Source organism: Harmonia axyridis, chromosome 3 (assembly GCF_914767665.1).
Source record: "Harmonia axyridis chromosome 3, icHarAxyr1.1, whole genome shotgun sequence".
Taxonomy (NCBI): Eukaryota; Metazoa; Arthropoda; class Insecta; order Coleoptera; family Coccinellidae; genus Harmonia; species Harmonia axyridis.
Genome location: NC_059503.1, coordinates 41,011,300 through 41,033,062, shown reverse-complemented (window position 1 = coordinate 41,033,062; position 21,763 = coordinate 41,011,300). Strand labels below are relative to the sequence as shown.

Genomic DNA, 21,763 nt, shown 5'->3' with positions numbered 1-21,763 from the left:
ACATATAGTATCATATTTGATATTTTTGATGTAACAGCAAAAGCTACTCACGTCACAAATTTTCTGAAGGAATCGACATGTGAGTCCCATACATACGCAAAAATATTATTTTCAACTCAAGGGTTTGAAAAGTGTACGCCTATGGTTTATGACTGTTTTGCAATGATCTCTGGCCAAGCGTTTTTATAGACTAGTTCAAGTGACTTTGGATATACTATACAGATTTTTTTTCTGTAGGAACTCCAGTAAAATGGATATTCACAAAGTATGAAACATCCTTTCAAGATATGTATCTTCTCATTTAAATGATGAAGATAAGGAAATTTCTGATTTAATGTTCGACTAGTCCTACCAATAATTTATTTATTTATTTATTTATATACGGACAAGCCATTTTACATATTAACAAATGATCCATGAAAAAAAACTCACAATCAAGTGAAAAAACAAAATTAATGAAAATTATTAAGTGATCTGAAATAATTCTTCAGTTGAAATAATGATACATTGAAAAGATCAACCTCCACCGAATCAGCAGCCCTCAATGCTCTATCGAGAGGATTGTTCATTCCGTAATTGGTTCTACTAAATTTTATATTGAATTGTTCCCAGGTCCTGAAATTCCTTTGAGGAACGTTTAAATTTATCCTTTGAAGAAGGAAAGGGCTGTCTATGAAATTATGCAGAATTTTGTATATAAGCATAATATCAGAATTATGTCTTCTGGCTTCAAGAGATATAAGGCATAATTTTTCTCGAATCTCATCATAACGGATAGCATCAGAGGTTAATCCCCATTTGTATCCTATCCACTTCAAAAATTTGTTCTGTACCCTCTCAACGGCCTGTATATGTATCGCATAATGATGTGACCATACTATACATGAATATTCTAAGATGCTCCTCACATAAGCTATATAAATTGTTTTTATGGAGGAGACACTAAAGTCCTGCATATGTCTTTTGATGAAGCCAAGCATTCTAAAAGCTCTCGATGTAATATGATTTATGTGCTCTGTGAAACTCAAACCAGCATCTAGCAACACTCCAAGATCCCTCACCGTGTTGACCGATTTCAATAGACACGAGTCTACTGAATAATCGAATAAGATCGTCGAATTAGTCCGAAAAAATCGCATAATATGACATTTATTCGTAAGTAATATCATAAGGGCATCTAATTTTTCCGAAAAGAATCGAAAAAACACGTTGCTAAGTAATATTTTGACAAGAAGCATGAGTGCTGGTGACAACAAAAATCCGAGTCGAAGACGAGGATTTTTGCACCTGCACGAATGCTTTTTGTCAAAAAATATTACTTTGCAATGTGTTTTTTCGATTTTTTTCACAGGAAAAATTAGATGCCCGAATGGTATTTGACAAGACTATTTCCTGAGTAACAGATTATTCTGCATGCATTACCTATGTATAGGTATTAATTTGAAAACTGAAAAACAGATACTCAATTTTATTTCATCCAAAATACTACAAATTTAATTATTTATGGTACAATTAAAATATAAATTTTGGTACACGGTAGGGGTATTGTTTGAAACTTTTGTTGATTCATTGAAGATTAGATAGTTCTTTGTAATTTTCACCGTTTTCCTTCTTCATATTCCACGCCCAATCTTTCAGAATTAGGTTTAGTTGTTCTAAAGTTGTGTTTTCCATAAGCTCATAGTTCTTTGCTTTGCAGAATGTCATGAACTGTTTCCATATTGAAGTATGAGTTCTGAGGGTATTATACGGTATACTTTTCTCAATCGCCAGATCAATATTAGACAAAGAATCGCTTCCAAAGCGACTCATTTTCACGATATAAGCTGACTAACAGCACTTGACAATAAAATCAGAAAAAATTGTTGAGCGTCGTTTTCTGGTGTCCTTGGAGATTATAATTACGTTTGTTTTCAAAGGTATTGTAATTTTTGGTGACAACAACTGTCAAGTTTTGCCGCGGGTAAACGCGAATAAACTGCTGACAGGTCCTGCCAAACAGTTTTTCCACCTAGAAACCATTTGTAATTCAAAATTGCGCGTTTCTGATTGGTGGAAATTACGACGAGGGAAATAGTCACATTAATCTCCAACTGATTATGTACACACCATTTAATAACGTCTTCTATATCTCTCTGAAGTAACAAGCAATCATTCAGGGATCTTATAAGACGAAAGAGTTTCATGTCATCTGCGAACAGTAGAAAGTGACAGAATCTTATGACACTTTTTATGTCATTGATGAAGCACAAAAATAAAATTGGAGACAAGGGTGATCCTTGTGGGACTCCTGAACTAACTTCAATACCCCCGGACAGAGTATCAGAAATCTTTATGAACTGTGTCAACCCAATCAAACGATCTGAAATCCACTCGAGTAAGGGTGGTCGAAAGCCTAATGCTTTGAGTTTAATAATAAGTAGCCAGTGAGGCAACCTATCAAAAGCCTTAGCAAAGTCTGTATAGACTGCATCGACCTGTGATCTCTCGCTAAACGCTGATAGGATCAAGTCTGTGAAATATAACAGATTTGTTGTTACAGATCTTCCGGCAATAAATCCGTGTTGCTCCTCAATAAAAATATTTTTAGGTAAGGGTGTAATTTTATTAGTTATTAATGTATCCAAAATTTTTGGAATATAGGAACTTTTCGTTACTGGTCTGTAATTTCCCACGTCACTAATATTGCCTGACTTGAATACCGGAGTAACAAAACTCGATTTCCATTTATTTGGATATTTACCTGAACTTACAGATAAGTTAAATGAGAAAACCAAAGGTCCTAATAAAACGTGTCTGCACTTCTTCAGAAACAGTGCGGAAATCCGATCGGGACCAGTATCACTCTTATCTGGTAGATTGCCCAGAACGTTCAGAACCTCAGTTTCAGAGAAATGACAATCATGAATATCGACGGTGTCCTCGTAATAAATTACTCGGGATTCATCAGGTTTTGATTTTCTATATATTTCAGAAAAGTATTTCCCAAAAAGTTCGGTAATGCCCGCATCATCGTTAGCAGTTTCATCACGTAAATACATGGATTTGGGAAATCCTTTCTGTGTCTTTTTGTCATTTATAAATTTCCAGAAATATTCGGGGTTAGAGGAAACTTCCAGTTCAACCGACTCAACATATTTTCTATAACATCTATCAGTTTCAACCTTACATTTTTCCCTCATACTCGCAAACAACAAATAATCATCTAAACTACCGGTTTGTTTATATTTTTTGTGAATCTGTTTTTTTTCAGATATCAATTTTCTCAGCTCACAGGAAAACCAGCAAGGAAAAGTAAAAATCTTTTTAACCTTTTCAGGAACGTACAACTTTATAGCATTTAAAACAATTTCGTAAAACCTCTCGGTACAACCCTCGATATCCTGGTATGTGTTCAAGGTTGACCAGTCAGCCTCCTCTAAATATAATATTATATTTTCATAATTGGCATTCTTAAAATCATAGAAAGTATTTACTGACCTTGAAACCGCCACAGATGCCTCACTGAAAACAGCGAAATATAAGGCTGGATGATGTAAATCGCATGGTAAAATAATATCGTTCGCTTCTTCTATTTTGACAGCAGACTGTGGTGCAAATATGAGATCTAGAGAAACATCATTAGCATTTTTTACGTGATTCATCTGATATAGTTCCAAAGTAGCCATAGTTGACCCAAGGATATCCTGATTAGAGGAACCCCCGCCAACACACAACATATTCGGACCCCAACTAGCCCCAGGTATATTGTAGTCCCCACAACTGATAAATTGGGAAGAAGGGTACAGTTCTATAAGTCTCTCAAGATCTTCGCAGTGTGTAACATAGTGAGATGCTGCTGTATTCGGTGGGATGTATACATTAGTAAACAAAAAACATTTCGATGCGATATTAATCATAACAAACAACTGCTCAATGTTAGAACTTCCAAGAAATATTTGCCGGGAAGAAAAATGCCTTTTTACAGCTATCAAGACCCCACCACCTCTTTGTTTGACATTATTTGTTTCCTCTCTATCTTTTCTATAAATGATATATTCGTTAAGACCAAGTTCGGCATTATTAAAACTAGAGTTTAACCACGTTTCTGTGAGCAATATTACATCGAAATTAACATTTGACACTGAATTAGCAAATTTGATCATTTTAGTTCTTAAGCCTCTTACATTCTGGTAATAACAATGGGTCTTAAAATTACCTGCTTAAATCTTATGAGTAGATGATCTATGGGACATTTGCTCTTCTTTCCATGCGAAATGGTCGAATCAGTGTTCCCTCCGGCCAATGTTCAGCTGCAAGCAGTAACATAATTCTATTGCATTCATCGTGAATATGGAATTCCATATTCACGATGAATGCAATAATAATATGTTATTAATTATAATACACGTGCAGAAGGTTTTGATATTCTTCCACAAGTTCAAAATGAACAACTGGTGGAATGAGCCTTCTATACGAGTTCTAAACATTATTTTCCCAAATTCACTGCCTTTTTATTGAAATAAACGGAAATTTCCATAATAAGTATCTATTATTGATTTTTGCATTGAAAAATGTTGGTTGGCAAAATAGTTTTCTGTAATACAAATTTGACAGATAATGAATAAATCCGTTCTATTGTATTTTGTTCCACAAGATGTGCCGGAATGAACTAATTTGCCACAGAATTAGTGAAAAGTATATTCAGAATTTTGTGTTTTGAATATCAGAAATTCAATTCGTGAAATCAAATTACTGTAGCTTAGATAATGAAAACTCCTGTCACATGTAAAGTAATTAGGTATTTGAGTTTCTATGGTCATAGAGTATTATTGCTAGTCTGTCTGGAAACAGATGGAATGAAATTGACCCTACGTATAACATAAATTCATAAAATCTCGAATAACTCTTGAATTATTGAATTTGGGAGCATAATCATGTTTGGACACTACCCTTATTTTTTACCGTAGAATCCAACGAAATCACAAAAAATGGGGTTCTAATTTGAAAATCGAAAGTTATGATCAAATTTTGTTCACAATTTCTGGCACAATATTTGAAACACCCTGTGATGATATTTCTCAAGTTCAAGATATACACAATATTCCTACATCATTCTAGTTTGAGAAAGTGAATTGAGTATTTGCATGGGATATTGACAGTAAAACTATTCACGTAATTCTGACTGAGGAAATTCTCTCTTTTTTTTGGTTTTTTCTTAATATTTTGAAAACTATTAGGACTAACGCAATAATTTTAGAAAAAAGTAATTGAGAATGGAGATTTTGATAATATCTGAGATATAAAATGAAAAAAAAAAGTGTTTTTCGAAGAATTTTTTTTAATTTCTTGTATAACCGGAAGTGCCGGAACTACGAAATTATTTCAGATGAATAGGGCGTCATGAACAATGTCATATTCCGAATTTTCAGATTTCAAATCAGCCCCGTTCTCCAAAAACGTCTAATAGGCCGTCGAACTTGAAACACCCTGTATATTGACATGATTGTTTCTCGTGTGTACTTTGACTAGTTCAATGTCATTATAAAATGCCTAATAAAATGCTTTGTAAAATATCATCTTCGGTGATTTCCGAAGTAGGAGTATATAGCTGTATTAAATTAACATCGAAAGGGTGACCGCTTGGCGCTTATTCATTATGCGGTCCTTGACTGGTAGGATGTATGTATGGTGTTATGTCCTTGGAAACTAAGATGCCCACAACATTAAGGGTATGGTCACATCCCGGATAATAGAAGCGGTTGCCGCTGGTGGTGTCAATTTGACCTCCTTTCCATCTAACCTCGCTCATGTCCAACACATTCCATCCCATCCTCTCCATTTCACGATCAGCATTCGCGAGCTCAGCTGCTTTAAACAATGTCTCCACATTCCACGTGACTATTTTGATTTTCAACCTGGGTATTTTTAGCACCCCCTGACGATTCAAAGCCTGCCGGAGATTGGGGACCTAATTTACGTTTTGTAATGCCATATTTATTTGCTTGGGAAAATTAATGCGATGGTTTTCCACTTGCCTTTCGCATCCTATGCCGTTGACCACTATGAGGTCATCGTTCTTCCGCCTTCGGGGACGATTTCTCACCCCCATGACAAGAGGGCGCCCTTCGTCACTTAGTAGTGGCGTTGACTGCTTATTCCGGCAGACACTGGGTCATACGCGTTAGCCTCTCAGCATGAATGTTGAGTGTTGCCCGACTGCTACCTCTTGGAGATGCAGATTGGGATTTTCTCTTCATCGAGACCAGAACATTGAGGCATTTTCTGCTTTCTCCAGTACTTCTAGGAGCCATTATCATTACATTTTATAGCCATACTATTACATTATAACATACAAATTACGCTCGTCAATCGCTATTTCAGTTCATCTCACAGGGAAAACTCGAAATATCTCCAAAAGTGAATGGGCACAGAACTCATGATATACGGCAGAAAATAAGCACAATTTATCTTATGAAGAAAATTTCCAAATTTCCATATATGAGTCACAGCGCCAAGTTGGTGGCTCTCGTAAAAAACTCGACATATCTTGAAAATTGACTGGCACAGAATTCATAATATACAGTAAAAATTGGAACAAAATGAGCACAAAGAAATCCCAAATTTCGATCTATAATTCACAGCGTCAAATTGGTGAATCACGGGAAACACTCGAAAAATCTCCAAATTTGAATGGGCACAAAATTCATAATATATGGCTAAAATTGACACAAAATGAGCACAAAACACGCAAAACAATCTGATACCAAACTGCGAGGAGTGGATCACCAACTTGATGCACCTTCGTGTTGTATGGCCACCAGTCCAAATTGCACATGATGTATATTTTTTGTGGTTGTAATGGTGTTTCAGCCGTTACATGAGAACTTTCACTGCGCCATATGTGACAATTTTGCTTGATTACATAGCCACCGATTGTAAAGTGTGTTTCTTAACTGAAGAAAATTTGATGCTTTGATGCTAAAAATCGTCATACAAACATTGTTCAAGCACCCAAGCGGCATTAATTATACGCATTCCTTGGTTAGCTGGCTTTAGTTTTGGTGTCAGTTGAACCTTATCAGGATGCCGGTTCTAATTCAGATGCAAAATAACCCATAACTGCCGTTAAGAGAGCTCAAATGTTATACATCCCGAGGAATGGCTGAATTTATCCATCATATTTAAGCTCACAAAATATTTCTGCTATAAGTGAAAGTATAGAAGAAGATCAAAATTTATGTTCATTTATACTTTTACTACTTACGGCGGCGTTATTTCAGGTCGAGCGAATATATCGATGATTAATGGCCCTTAAGACATGACATGAGTAACAGATCCATTCTCTTCGTATTTTTCACTGTTTTAGCAATTGAACGATTATGTTGATCAAAATCTGTCTGTAATGCACGAAACGTACTTAATACAGAATCATTATTTTTATTGTTAGTTTTCATATGTTCAGCATCCATATTTCGAAATGACTATCCTTCAAAATACATGATGCTTCATTTCGATTTTTTTCCGTTGATTTTGATAGTATACATTAATTAAAACCCAATCCTGGCCAATCAGAAGCGATGTGTAACCGAGTATGATCGTGCAAAGTCGTGAAGCAAAACACAAAACGTCTATTAGAATTAATTGAAATATTTGAAATAGATATAGAGTTCATTGATTAGTTTCAATTTCGAGAATTGCTTACACAGGTCATAACAATAATGATGAATATGTAGGTACAAAATGGCACAAAACTCATAAATAATAAATAACAAGAATCCTAATTTGTTGATAGCGCTACCTACAGTTGACTTAACGAAGCTTAACTTATATTCTCAGAATCGGCAAAACAAAATCTAATCAGTCCATACACCAGGTTTTTAGACATCTTAGGCCCAGTTTCACCAAATGCTTTAATCTTGACTTGGCTCTTAAGTGAGGCCTTAGATCACGATTAATGTAATGTAGCGTTTCACCACACTCCAAAGCGCCATTTAATCGACGAATCGCGATTTAGCACTAATCGGCCATTTTTGGAGGATTATAACCTTTCAAGTTGAGATTAATAATTATTTATCAGTATGGAACTCTTGTCTATGTAATTATTTTTCCGGAAATTTCTAATTTTTGGGTCAATTTTATCAAAATATGACTATATGTATAGGCTCAATATTTCTCATTTAAAATACACGTAAACTTTGTTTTTGTGTTTTATGAAATTTATTGCAAAGAATAATTTATTGATATGTTTGATTGAAATATTATTTAAGAAGCAGTTAAACTTGTTAATAAAAATAAATAAGTTAATAAAATTACTTATATAGTTTTTTTTCCAGAATGTGTGGTTTTGTGAAATGGGATAATTTTTTTTTAACTTCTGCAAGTTTCCGACATTTCGAAGCACATCACTCGACATTTTCGGCAAAAATTAACTTTGTTTTTTGTTTACAAGATGACAAATGATTTGAAATGTTATGAGTTATGAATGAATGACACCTGACACCTAGCGCCAATGGTGGTCATCACTGCTAATACGATACAGAACACTATATAACTCTTTGTTCACAACGTTGCCAAATGGTCTGACTATTTAATCGCGATTTGGTTAATCGCGATCATCTTCGGACGGGTTGATGCATGGTGAAACAGAAAACACTGTTAAGCCTGCTTTAGTAACAAGCGGAGTTTAATCAATCTGGGATCAAGTGCTGCTTGGTGAAACTGGGCCTTAGAAATATGTCATTGAAATAGAGCTTTGAAATCTGGATGAAGACATGTATTAACCCTTTATAATAGCATTTCTAGGCTTGTTGCAAAATTTCAACATAGACAGTTTTCGGATCGAGTTTTATCGGGAATACCTACTGAATGTAACCAAAACTGAAACCTGACTGTCCAGTCGAACAGTGCAAGAATAGAAAGATATGTGCATAATGAATAATTCAGTGTCAACACTGAATTGCAACGTCTAGTTCAAACTATAGGTAGATGGTCAAACAGCAGTCTAGTCGAATTAAAACGTCTAGTTCGAACTTTTTGCAATTTGCAGTGTTTTAAGTTTTGGTATTCTCCAAAGGAATTATATATCGGGTAGAAAGTCGCTCAATGATCTTATTCAAGTTCTTTTTTTTTAATTGAGCCAGTCTTTCGACTCCGAAAGACTGAAAAAAACTGTTCAGTACTTCCGTCGTTTAGCGAATCGTCGCGGACCTTCACCATTTATCGAATAATTTTTGAAGATGGATCATTTGAATGTTGCTTAAGCCTTCCGATATCTGTTGGAAGGCTATTTTTGTCTTGAATTTTTGCTTTTGTGAATTATTGGGTGCTTCGTTTCGGCGTTCTGAAAAGGAATTAGGTGATGATCTACTGATTCATGACGACTAAAAGCTGTGAGATAAAATAGATCGTTTCAGTAGATCTCTATCCTGGAATTTTGTAACAGATCTGCTAATTGCAACAAATGTGTTCTTTAGTAATAAACCTTCTCCTTCTTTTGAGAAATTAGTGTTTTATGAAGGTACTTTTGGTTCCTACTGTTATCGAAAAAGCTTTGGCACTTTCAACAGAGGTGTTTGATAAGTGTCAATATTGGGTAGCTTTTACTGTTTTCTTCAATAATAACTTATTTTTTTGCGAGGTTCCTGTTTTGTTATTCTGGCTTCACTTCTTATGGTGTTGAATTACATTATGTACAAATTTGTTTGTTTGCATTACCCGATATTGATCAGTTACAAGATCTCGAAAACTGTGATGAACAAGAGTTCTTCTCATATTAATCTTCATCCTCATACTTATAATTGATTTTCAAATCTAAAATCGAATTAGACATAATAAAACATATCCGACAAAGTCTGATATGCAGATGAAATAATTGATATATGATAAATTCTGAAAATTGAAATGAGGGTATGGAATGCGACGGGATAGCACTCTCACAAAATGAAATTCACTGAATGCTAGACTATGATGAAGAAATTTATAAGATAGATGAGGTAGTTTAAGAATATTTTCTCTTTCCGGTATTCTCAACTATCAGCTTAAAATAGGTATTCACATTTCGAAGCATTCAAAGAATTCAATATTTATGAATGGTGATGTACTTTACTTCCGTTCCGTGTTTTTCTGAATATAATTGTGCAAAAACTTGTATATTGAATGAAAAATGAACATATTCAATATTTAAAATCTGAAAAACCATAGAAAATTGTGAAAAACATTACACTGATTTTTTTTTCAGTTATTATTATATTCATCAATATATTCTCACATTTGAATTATTGCAACTCGAATATTTGTTTTGTTTTTAGGCACAGTTATGCCCGTTCTCCAATTACATTTAGTTCTATGTACAACATTCACTGCCGCCGCTAATAAATATCAATTTTTAGAATTGTGTCCCAATTTCATCGAAAGATTAGCAGCTGTTGGGAAATTGAGTTTGCCTCCAAGGTGAGTGTATTTTAAATCTTTTTATTAGAAAAATTTGGTTGATTTGGTATAAGTATTCTACCGCCTCAAATATCATCTGTATCGAATTAGATCAAGAAGACTAATTGTCTTGGGATATTATAATTACTCAGGAAAAGGTATGAACAATTTATCAGAAACAATAATATTCATTTATTTTAAGGATTATTATTATTTAACATTCATTTCACAAGAATAATTCGCATAGGGAAAACACATCTAAAAGTAGCCTTATTGCAAACATTCATAGTATAATAAATTAATTAAAATACTTTCATGGTATTCCGAGTTCAACCTATCAATATAGAAGATAAATACCGCGATCGGCTGAACAAAACATTTAATTATCCCCGATACACCAGAAGATATATTATGTATCTATATATTATCTCAGTAGGTATAACAGTTCAAAGCATTCTTCCTTCAGGATAGATTCCGGTCGGTATTTGAGGTATGTATTACCATAGTATAAGGAAAGGATAGTATAAGCCAGTGTAGTGCTTTTTTCGATTTTGTTGATGTTGAGCGCCATCTAGTTGTACTCACGTTTAACTCGAATTTTACTGTCAAAAATTGGTCCGTAAAGTGGAGCCCTTTGACAAAATTGGTGTTATTTTGAAGAACTAAAATTTTTGAAATACAGTGGTCGGAAGATTTCTATTTGTCGATATTTCTTCTGATCTGTAATAAGCATTTACGCCAGTGGCGTGTATTTGTGATAACTTAATAATAACATAAAAATTGTTGGCAATGTCATGCGACCCTTTTTCAACCAAGCTACTGAATGAATTATCGTATTATTTCTGCACCTATCTATAGCATCTATAGCTCATGATTCAGCACCATCTATTATCGAGTTACTTCTCCACTTTGGGTAGTCACGAAATCCAACTACAGTAGCGACCCCTGGTGACTATTTCCTTTCCTTCAAAAGGCGGTTGGCTTACTATCCTTTCCTTATACCATGATATTACTTATGAATAATATGGTTGCCAAATTTTGGTGGAATACCTTGCCTACTAAATGCTAAATAATATCTGTGTTTATATTCTTTTCCTGCAAATATTTGACATTCATCCGTAAGATCTTGAATTGTTTCGTTCGTTGGACACCCATATAGGCATCAATCGTAAGATTAGTTGCATCCTTCAATGTTATTACTTAGTCTTTGAGAATTTCGTAGGATTTGAATTTGTCTATAACCAAGATGGTTGATGTTGAGCAGATAGTATCGGTTGAAGGTCTTTTTGGGATTTGGGCAAAAAAGATCAATGAGCCCCCTTGGCGGCCTTGAACCTAGTGGATTTTTTGAAATAGCTAACAAATCAATAAAAATAAAACAAAATTTGAATACCTGATAAAAAAATGAATATCAAAGTAAAAAAAAATGAAATGTTTCATTGAAAATTATAAAAATTGAAAATAACATTCTAAAATAAAGAAAATTGTAACTAGTAAAATTCCTCTTCTTTTTAATTTTTTTTCGGGAAATTGTCGTTTACCGAATCACAATCTAGTTTCTCCAGTGCGATATATTCTATTTATAAATGTGCTATTGCATCAAGGCTTTCTTGGTTTAGATTGGAAATTAGCTACTTTTTAATTATTTTAGAGGCAGTTCTCCTTGCGCCTTTGAAATTTAACAGATATAGGGAAATGAACTTGTAACAGAGTTAAAATATTTGGAAAAGTTGTTCCTTCTGGACGACTCAAATTTCCGATGAATCGTGTTCTTGTTCAAATTTTTACATAATTCTTGACAATGAATAATTCCATTCTTTGAATGTTCTTTAATTCCATCAATATAATTCTTACATTTCATACACAAAATGTTGATTGATTCATCAAATCCCTTCTGATCTAGTACCAAATAACATTTCAACACTGATGTTACCTCTCCGTAACATTTTATTCTTTTTGTAAGGTCTTGAGGAATATTATCACAAATTACATCAAAAACTTCAATTCTGAATCTTTCTTTTCCTTCTATTCGAACCTGTTTCCACTTGTTCATTCGAAAAATCTTCTTTGTTATTCTGAATTCATCTTTATACTTATAATATGTTCATTTAAATTGTTCGAAGGATTGAAACGTGTCGCTGGGCGCTTTCTGGTTTATTGTGGTTTAACGGTGTAATATTGAACCATTATCTTTGATATTGTGCCAAAATTTTCTTTGGATGTCACAGGTAAATAAAAAAGCTATTACTTATTTCTAAATCATTGTATTCCGGTCGTGGTAGTTTAGGTCTCAAAATTGTATATTTTTTCTCTCCAGATTCTGATCTATAGCCGAGCCTACGCCCACTATCTATACGTTGTGATTTATTGACCGTCACCAAACTCGTCTCATTCATTTATTTCTCCTATGCGATCATTAGATACTGTAATCAAAGGTGAGGTATACGTTATTTCACGACGAGAACTTAAGATATTAATGAAAGAAAATAAATAAAAACACTTGACTATACGTTACACAGTTTTCACAAACTGTTTTTAAGTCAAGTGTTTTTATTTATTTTTTTTATTAATATTGAAAGTATGTTTCACCAAGGGATATGCGAGGAATCAATTTCGAATATCAAGAGTACTTAAGAACTGATTTGTAAATAGTCGCGTCATTTTCCCACATCTTTGCACTGCACTTCAGACCGTTTTCTACCCCGCCCTTTTTAATCCTTCTCTTCATTTATCCTCCTTTCTGTGGCTTATCATATCTATTGTATTGACGGTCATTGATAAAATTATTGAAAAAATTGTTTATCTGCAGCTTAGTAAGTATCTTGAGAGAAACAACCTACTTTACATTGGTCAGTCTGGATGCAGGTATAAACATTCTTGTGAATGTTTATACCTGCCTTTATTGAATGCCTTGCAATACATTTGTGCAAGGTGGAGACATGGAATCAATAAGGAGAATACTGTTATAAGCGTCTTTGTAGATTTGAAAATAGCGTTCGAGACAGTTGATCGAAGAATCCACGTAAAAAAATTAAGTTTATTTAATGTTAAGGGATTGGTTTTAAATCGGATTGAAGATTATTTGATTGAGTTTTATATATAACAGTACAAAAATAGAGAAAAGGTGTTCAGAAAAAATTGAGAGTAGGTTAGGTGTACCGCAGGGGAGCATTCTGGGTCCTCTGCTTTCTATAGTTTATGTCAATGATTTGAATACAGTGTTGAAAAAGTCATTTGTTAATTTATTTGCTGATGATACAGTTTTATGTGTGGCAGGAAGGAACTTTTTGGAGGTGATGGAAATAATTAATTCTGAAATGAACTTACTCTATGACTGGCTCTGTAAAAATATATTGAAACTGAATACTTTCAAAACAAAATGTATGGTTTTAGGTTCAAAATCAGATTGTAAAAAATTTTCTGAATCAAATTTGAAAGTATGTATTAATGAAGTGAATATAGATTACGTCTCAGAGATTAAATATCTGGGTGTTGTATTGGATCCGCAGTTGAGTTTTTCTCTGCACATTGACTATATATCTACTATATGTGCAGGAAATTAGGGAAGAAGAATTCATTTTTTGCTCGTATTTCTGCCTTTTTGTCGAAGTGGACCAGGAGACAGGTCTTCAATACAATCATTATGCCCCATTTTACTGCTGACCTGGCACTTTCGGTACAAACATCATTTGTACCGTATGGGAAAGTAAGCAGACGAGATTTGCAGGCTCTGTGGACCAGAAGCAGAAACAGCCGAACACATGGTATGCAAGTACCAGCTGGCTGGCTTAAGAACCATTCATATGGGTAAGCCGGTCCTGGATACCAGAGAGTTAACGACCAAGGCCCCTAAGGCGGTTGTAAGTTTCATTAACGTCATTGACGACCTCTTTGGGTTCCTATGAATGAGTAGGGTAGAGAACAAAAGATCTATATGATCGCAGTTCCCGGAAGACTTACCGAACCAAAACGACCCAAGTTCAAATAATAATAATAATTCCCCATTTTGATTATTGTTCCGCACTGCTGATATCATGTACACTAGGAGATATAAGTAGACTTCGTTCAACAGAATAAATCCATGAAAATAATCCTAAGATTTAGTAAGTTCACACCAGCCATAATGAATTGAACTGGTTACCTGTAGAAAAAAATATCAAGAAGGCCAATCTAACCCCAATTTACAAGATAAAGCATGATCTTGTACCACGATATCTGAAAGATTTCTTAGAAAGAAGAGGAAATTTTGATGACTACAATATTAGGTCAGCGAAAAACTTTAATATCTGCACAGTGAGAACAACTTCTTCACAGAAGTCCTTGTTCTATGAGGGTGTTCGTTTGTATAATGGTCTCCCAGATTAAATTAAGAAGTCACCAACTTTGGGTGCATTTTGCGGAAGATTTTAGGCCACTTGAGAGAAATGTGAATGATTATATTATTGTTGTGTTGATTTATTATTATTATTGATTATTTTTTGTACTAGCCGGGTGCTAAATAAATTTTATTTTATTATTATTGTCGAGTCTCTCTTACCGACCCAAGAGAGTGAAATTTGTTACTTCCTATTTCTATAGTGATACCACGTCTTAAATTCATTCCGTTTATCTAAACCGTTTGTCAATACTGATTACCTACGTTAACTAGCTAGTTTTACAGGGTGTCCTGGAACAAAGTTACTAATGTACATACTCTTATCAGAGGTGAAGTAGGACTAGGTGAGTACGGATTGACTACAAAAAATTAATTTGTGCCTTTCTTCGAAAAGCTACAGGGTGAGTTTACATATTCATGGAAATAATGAAACTATCATCTGAACCAAACTAATCGACGGAATTTATTGAAACTTAGGATGTTATTGACGTAAGCCGAGGTCGAGTTGGAAAGATATCAATAATTCAATATTCCAGCACTGGACTCATTATTCCTCATTTGAAGTGTTCAGGTTAAAAATATCACTTTGTATTTCGAAAATCATTGTTCAGACTTCCGGAGAAGTCATAGATTCAGCTTCAATACGCGGTATCACTCAAAGTTTTCACATTTAACATTCCTTGTTTTTTCAGAATTTTTTAAATTTGATAAGGTATTTAGGATTCTTGTGAATGTCGTAAATGAATATAAAGAGCAAAAATCTTGTTGAAAACACATTGAACATCTAGAAGATGATAAGAATTTGCTAATACATTAATGAAATAAATCATTATCGAAACAATAATAAACTGCTGAAGAAAAATATGACCGAAGACAAAATATTTAACATTCCTTGGTTTTTCAGAATTTTTTAAATTTGACAAGGTATTCAGGATTGAGGTATCTTGTGACTGTCGTGAATGCATATAAAGAGCAAAAATCTTGTTGAAAACACATTGAACATCTAGAAGATGATGAGAATTTGCTAATACATTCATGAAATAAATCATTATCGAAACAACAATAAACTGCTGAAGAAAAATATGACCGAAGACAAAATATGAATTCATTTCTATGCTGAGAATAGGATGAAAATTTGAATTTGAGAAAGTTATTATTTATTGGTTGTGGTCCATGTTGTTATGAAATTTTGGAATTATTAAAATGACCCATTTGACAAATACAGAACATTCTGATATAATGTTCGTGTATTTGTTATGTGTAAGAAAAAAGGACGAGGCTCGGTTCACTAATGATGGTGTTTTCAATACTCAGATTTCTGACGGTCGGTTGGCAAGTTCGGTCGATTTTGACTTCTCACAAAATATTTCAACCGGCGTGCTACAAATCATTATTACAGAAATATATTTTCAACATGATAGAGTGGACCTCATTTCAGTTTAGAAGTGACAAATTGCCTTAACAATACTTACTATATAAATGGATAGATCGGGGAGTACCCATTTCTGGGATTCTTGATTTCCAGATCTTAACCCACCTATTTCTTGTATGGAGAATTGGAGAATATGGCTTATGCTGTTCATATCCAGTAAAGAGACTAATTAATGAATAAAATAATTACATATCATGATATCCTAAGAAACAAAGGCGATAGTATTCGGACGGCTATATCGAATCTGAAAATTCGACGAGAGAAATAAATATAAGCAAATTTTCAATTCGAAAAACTCTTCAAATAATTTTTAATGAATCCTAAATCAAGGAATCTGCATTTCGATATTTTTCATTTTGTTATTGAATGAGTTTTTTGAAGCTCCTGACTTTCTTTATGATTTTTCAGAAAGAATTTTATGTTCCATGTTCAATCACGAGATATTTCAGTCCTGTTTATGTTTATGAATCAAATTTTCCGAACAATTTCCAAATTCATAAAAGAGGAATGTTAAATGTTCGGAGTGATACCGCGTATTGAAGCTGAATTTATGCTCTTTCTGGAAATTTAAACAATGATTTATATTCGGACATTTTAAATGAGAAATAATGAGTCCGGTCCTGAAATAATTAATATCTCTCTGACACGATCTCGGTATATGTCAATAACATCCCAAGTTTCAATAAATTTCTCCGATATGTTTGATTCTGATGATGTTTTCATTTATCTAAGGATATGAAAACTCACCCTGTATATTTCTGAGGAGAGGCAGAAATTAATTTATTGAAGTCAATTCGTAATGTCCTAGTCCTACTCTACCTCTGATAAGTGTATGTACTGTTAATCTCGGGAGACCTTGTATACTCCAAATGAAACAACGCCTTTCATTGAGATTGCCTGAACGGCTGAACATATCGTCTGAAGAATCAAACTTGATCGATGCAAGTTGATTGTAACTAGGTGGGAAGGACGATCTCTTCTTAGTAAATCCACTTCTTCTCAGCCATTTTCGTCGGCTTCCTTTAACGATGATAAATTCCTTACTCATGGCGAAGCTGAGTGAGATTTCTGCGGATATTTCCGTCATCAAGGCCGCCCAACTGACTTCACAGTGCGATCTGACAGAGTCTTAAACCATTTTTGGAAAACACTCGTCTGTATTAAGTCAATCATTCGATACGATATGGATATTGCCTCGTGTATGTACTGTACATTTATTTGAAACGAAACATAGCATGAATTATTATTTTTATCATCATACATTTTTTCTATGTGTAAATAATCATTATTTTCCTTTAGGTCATTTTTACCTAAATTCACTGTATTTTCCTTTTTCTGTTCATGTTGCACTTTTTTCCGAACGATGGACACTGGTTTTTTCCATGTACTCCACCACATCGATAACAGATTCCATTGTTTTTGCTGAATCTGTGTCCTCTACAAGAAGAATTTGTAATATTTTATTCTGTAATTGGGTTGGCATATTTTCCTGGTGGTTTATCGAAGTACTGTTATTTGATTTTCTCACTGATTGTACTTCCAAAGATAACAAAAAACTGGACCCTTGGGTTATGGAACTAGCCTGTTGTTTAGAATTTTACATTCCATATAACCAACAGATAGTAGTGTCAAAACAATATGTAATCCTTACAACCAATAAAACTTCATAACAGTATGTACATATTATTGTAGAGTAGCGGTGCTAGAACAGATTTTTAGGGCACTCATGCTTCTACATATCTGTTGGTAGATATTGGGTCATCTGTTTTAACTCAGAAATTTCTGTCTCTCAGGTAGTTATTATTCTGCAGGTTTCTAAATCGTTTGGTCTTCTCTAATATTTTTCAAGAGCTTATTGAATACACTAACTTCTACAGTTTTCCATCTTTTCGGAATCACCCCAATTGGAAAGAGCGCTTTTATTTATTTTCTGATCATGTTTTGTAACATAAAATTTACTATTTTGTTCTTACCTTAAGCTTTTCTGGTGTTCAATTTGTTGCTGGTGTTGGATAATGAATGCTGTCATAATCCAGTGGTTCAAACATAAATTCTTCATTTCCTCATACTTCTTCCAAGTCTTTATTCTCATCGTCTTCTCTGTAGTTGATTCTGGATTTTGCTTCTATTGTATCAGCTTCAGTGTTGAGTATGCTATCTTACTTACTCTACTTACTCTTTTGGAATGTCCGCATGTGGATGCCTCGAAGCTCGCCTTTTGATTCTGTTAGTGCGTTTCTCTTAGGCTTTTCATATTCTCTTCTCGAGCGTTTCAACTTCGTCTTTTGGTTCTCAAAGAATTCTGGGATTTTAATAATTTTCGTCAGTGGTATCTATCGAGCTTTTGCAAGTCTGCAAAATATTTAATAATAATAATAATTAACTTTATTCCCACAATGCAAGATCAATAAAAACAATTTCACAAGGAAACAAAACTTGAAAGTGTGAGAAGAGGCAGAGTCCAGTAATGCACCTAAGTACATCTTCTATTCAACTCAACCTTCGTTTGAAATTCTTCTGTTTTCGGTCCGTGCCTTAATCTGGGTTCGATGGAGTTGTGGTCAGATGTGCCATCTTCTCTAGTTCTTTTTTTTCAGAGCAGGGGCATTTACAGCCGAACCTTATCCAAAAGAACAAGTGTGAGGGTCCTGACTCATCAAGAGCAAGAATACTCATTAAACATAACCTGCTGCTTCTTAGGTTTCGGGCATAAAGCCTATAAACCATTTATCTCTAGATCGGATAAATTACTACTTGTACTACTTTCCGCCACGGCTTTATCTGTCAATTCATCAATTTGCCTTAAAGAAATTAGTTCTGCCAACCAACATTTTTCAATGCAAAAATCACTAAATGATATTTATGGAAATATTTCATTAATTTCATTAAAAATGCAATGAATTAGAGAAAATAATGTATAATACTCGTACAGAAGGCTCATTCTACCACTCGTTCATTCCAAAATTCGCCACTTCGTGGCTCGTTTTTGAATTTTGAACTCGCGGAAGAATATCAATGCCTTCTGCACTTGTATTATAAATAACTATTAGTATTGCAAAGATTGAATGAACAATACCAACTTGTTTGATATTCGAGGTGGTGGTTTAGAAATGGTGGTCATATTTTGAAAAGACCTAAAAAAATGTGGATTCATTCAACGCGTGAATGACCTCGACGAATTGATAAAAATCAGGAACCTTCAGATCGGTAGCCGACGGTCGTCGTCAACCAGCGTCAAGTATGTTCGCTTAGGTATAGGGGACCAGTGCTCCAGATTTTCATGTGAAACTTCGGTCTTCTCTGCGTCGACTAAATATGTTTCTTCCTTTATAGATCACTCCAATCATCAATTGTCGAAACGAACTACAAAAGTGAGTTTGCACAATTTTTGGACCCTTGGATCGAATAAACATTCATTGAACTATTTGAACTTGTTACCTATATAAATAACTATTAACTCCATGTTGATTTGATTTGCATTTATAGATCACTCGAATCATCAATTGTGAAAACGAACTACAGAAGCGAGTTCGCACAGTCTTTGGATCCTTGGATTGGACCAGCAGCTGTTAGACAGCATCAGGTCGAACTAGCCGCAGGTGACAATAACTTTTCTCACATCTAGTTTTCATATTTTCTCGTTTTGAAAAATCGATATTTCCATTTCGAATAATAATTATATTTGAATTCTAGTGAACTTAATCTATTTGGTATTCAATATATCAATATATGAAAAGGTTATTCATTGTAATCTGTTGATTGTAATATTTTTTTCTTATTTTTTCAAAAGTAATATGATATTGTGTATACCATATGATTCCTAAAGAAAACGACATAAAGGTATTATGCTTTAATCAAGCTAATTTTACTCGAAAACATGAAATAATTTCGCATTTTCAATTTGAGTAGTTACAATGAAATATCTCAACTTGTAGCGAAAAACGTTCCTATGAGGTATGGAAACATTTTTGTTTTCAACTATAATCACGATAAAATATTTCAAATTGTAGCCAAACATTTCTTCATAATAGTTTTTCAGCATCCGCAATATATGAAGGACCCCCAACAGTAACAAAAAAACCTTCATCGAGTTTAAAGAATAAGTTGCTTGAAGGAGAAAGTTCATTTTCTGCACATTGTAGATCATTTGAATCACAAATCAGAGAATTGAATCAACAATTTGATATGATTAAGGATAAAGTTGGTGACTTGCACAGAGACATAACAGTAATAAGAAAAGCACAAAATCCTCCATTAACAGCTAAGTAAGTTGAGTGAATATTCAGATACTATTCAATAGTTTAAATTTAAAGTTAATATCTTTAACACAAATGATAAATGTGTCAAAATCAATATGTACCATAAGGGACACTTTCTCTTGGGGACAATTAAGTCACTATTTCGTTATATCTGTTTTTAAATTGTTGATTAAATCGATTAAACTCTATTTGGAATTATTCCAATATTCTATTCGAATTTTAATTTTCTTTTTGAAACCATTTTTCAATTGAAATCAATGAAAAGGCTAGTGTATTTATGTAATATTTATATGGTAACATAAGATATATTGAATAAAACATGGAAATTCCGAATAGTCATCTTTTTATAATATCGTTTATTGAACCTATACCTATTTGTTTGCTGGAAATACAATTTCAAAAATAATGAAAATTATTATATCAAACTGAAGCGGATAAAAATATTAATTTATAAATCAAAAAACTTTATTTTCATTTTCATGGATTTTAATTTCATTTATAACATAAACTTAACAATCTAGAATGTAACAAATGACATTGGTCACAAAAGTAGCACGAAAAAAGTTATACATTATCCCTTAAAATCTTGGGTAAAGTGAATACGCAAATTAATATTTTTAACACCAGAAAATAAATTTTGTTGATATTGATAAATTTTATGATGGCTTGTTATCATTATAGCTCTTCAAAATTTCGTCAATTATAGAAAAATTGCATAATTTTGAATTTGGAATTGAATGGAAAAATTAAAAAAAATATCTCAGCATTCGAAATAGATAAGCGTATGCAAAAATAACATAGCATAGCATGTGCATGCGCGAAGTATTTTGTACTGGACGTATGTAAAGTACTGCTCTCAGTATATGTATGTTTTGCCTGAAAATTTTTTAAGTATTCGCTCGCAATTTGCAGGTATGAAATGCTCACTCGAGAGTGCCTTCACCTCGATCACAACCTAGATAGACAACAAAAAGAGTTAGAAAGAATGGCTGGAATTTTTGATGCATCTTGGGAAGAACAACTATGGAGATTGAGAGTTGAGCAAGAAGTATTTGGTTGTCAAAGAGCCGATGTGACAATGCTCCGGAATGAATTGAAACATTTAACACATGCTGCCATACAACTAGAACCTTTTATAAGAAATTTGAGCTTACAACAAAATGTGAAACAACAACATCAAGAAGCATATTCCAATGAACAAGCCAAAAACTTAGAATCGCTTCTTGAACATATTGGTAAGTCACATTTTTTCAGAAAGAATAAAAATATGAATATAGACAATCATAT

At 33.6% G+C, this 21,763-nt stretch overlaps 1 protein-coding gene across 4 annotated transcripts in view; it reads left to right on the top strand.

The window, feature by feature from the left end:
• Positions 1-21,763, top strand: part of LOC123676494 (RING finger protein 207-like) — a 305,011-nt gene that overhangs the window by 199,312 nt on the left and 83,936 nt on the right. For all 4 annotated transcript variants that reach the window (XM_045612399.1, XM_045612401.1, XM_045612400.1 and 1 more), the window contains 4 exons: positions 10,290-10,431; positions 19,704-19,816; positions 20,257-20,482; positions 21,389-21,711. In XM_045612399.1, the coding sequence (XP_045468355.1) occupies positions 10,290-10,431; positions 19,704-19,816; positions 20,257-20,482; positions 21,389-21,711 (804 nt within the window). The remainder of the gene's footprint in view (positions 1-10,289; positions 10,432-19,703; positions 19,817-20,256; positions 20,483-21,388; positions 21,712-21,763) is intronic.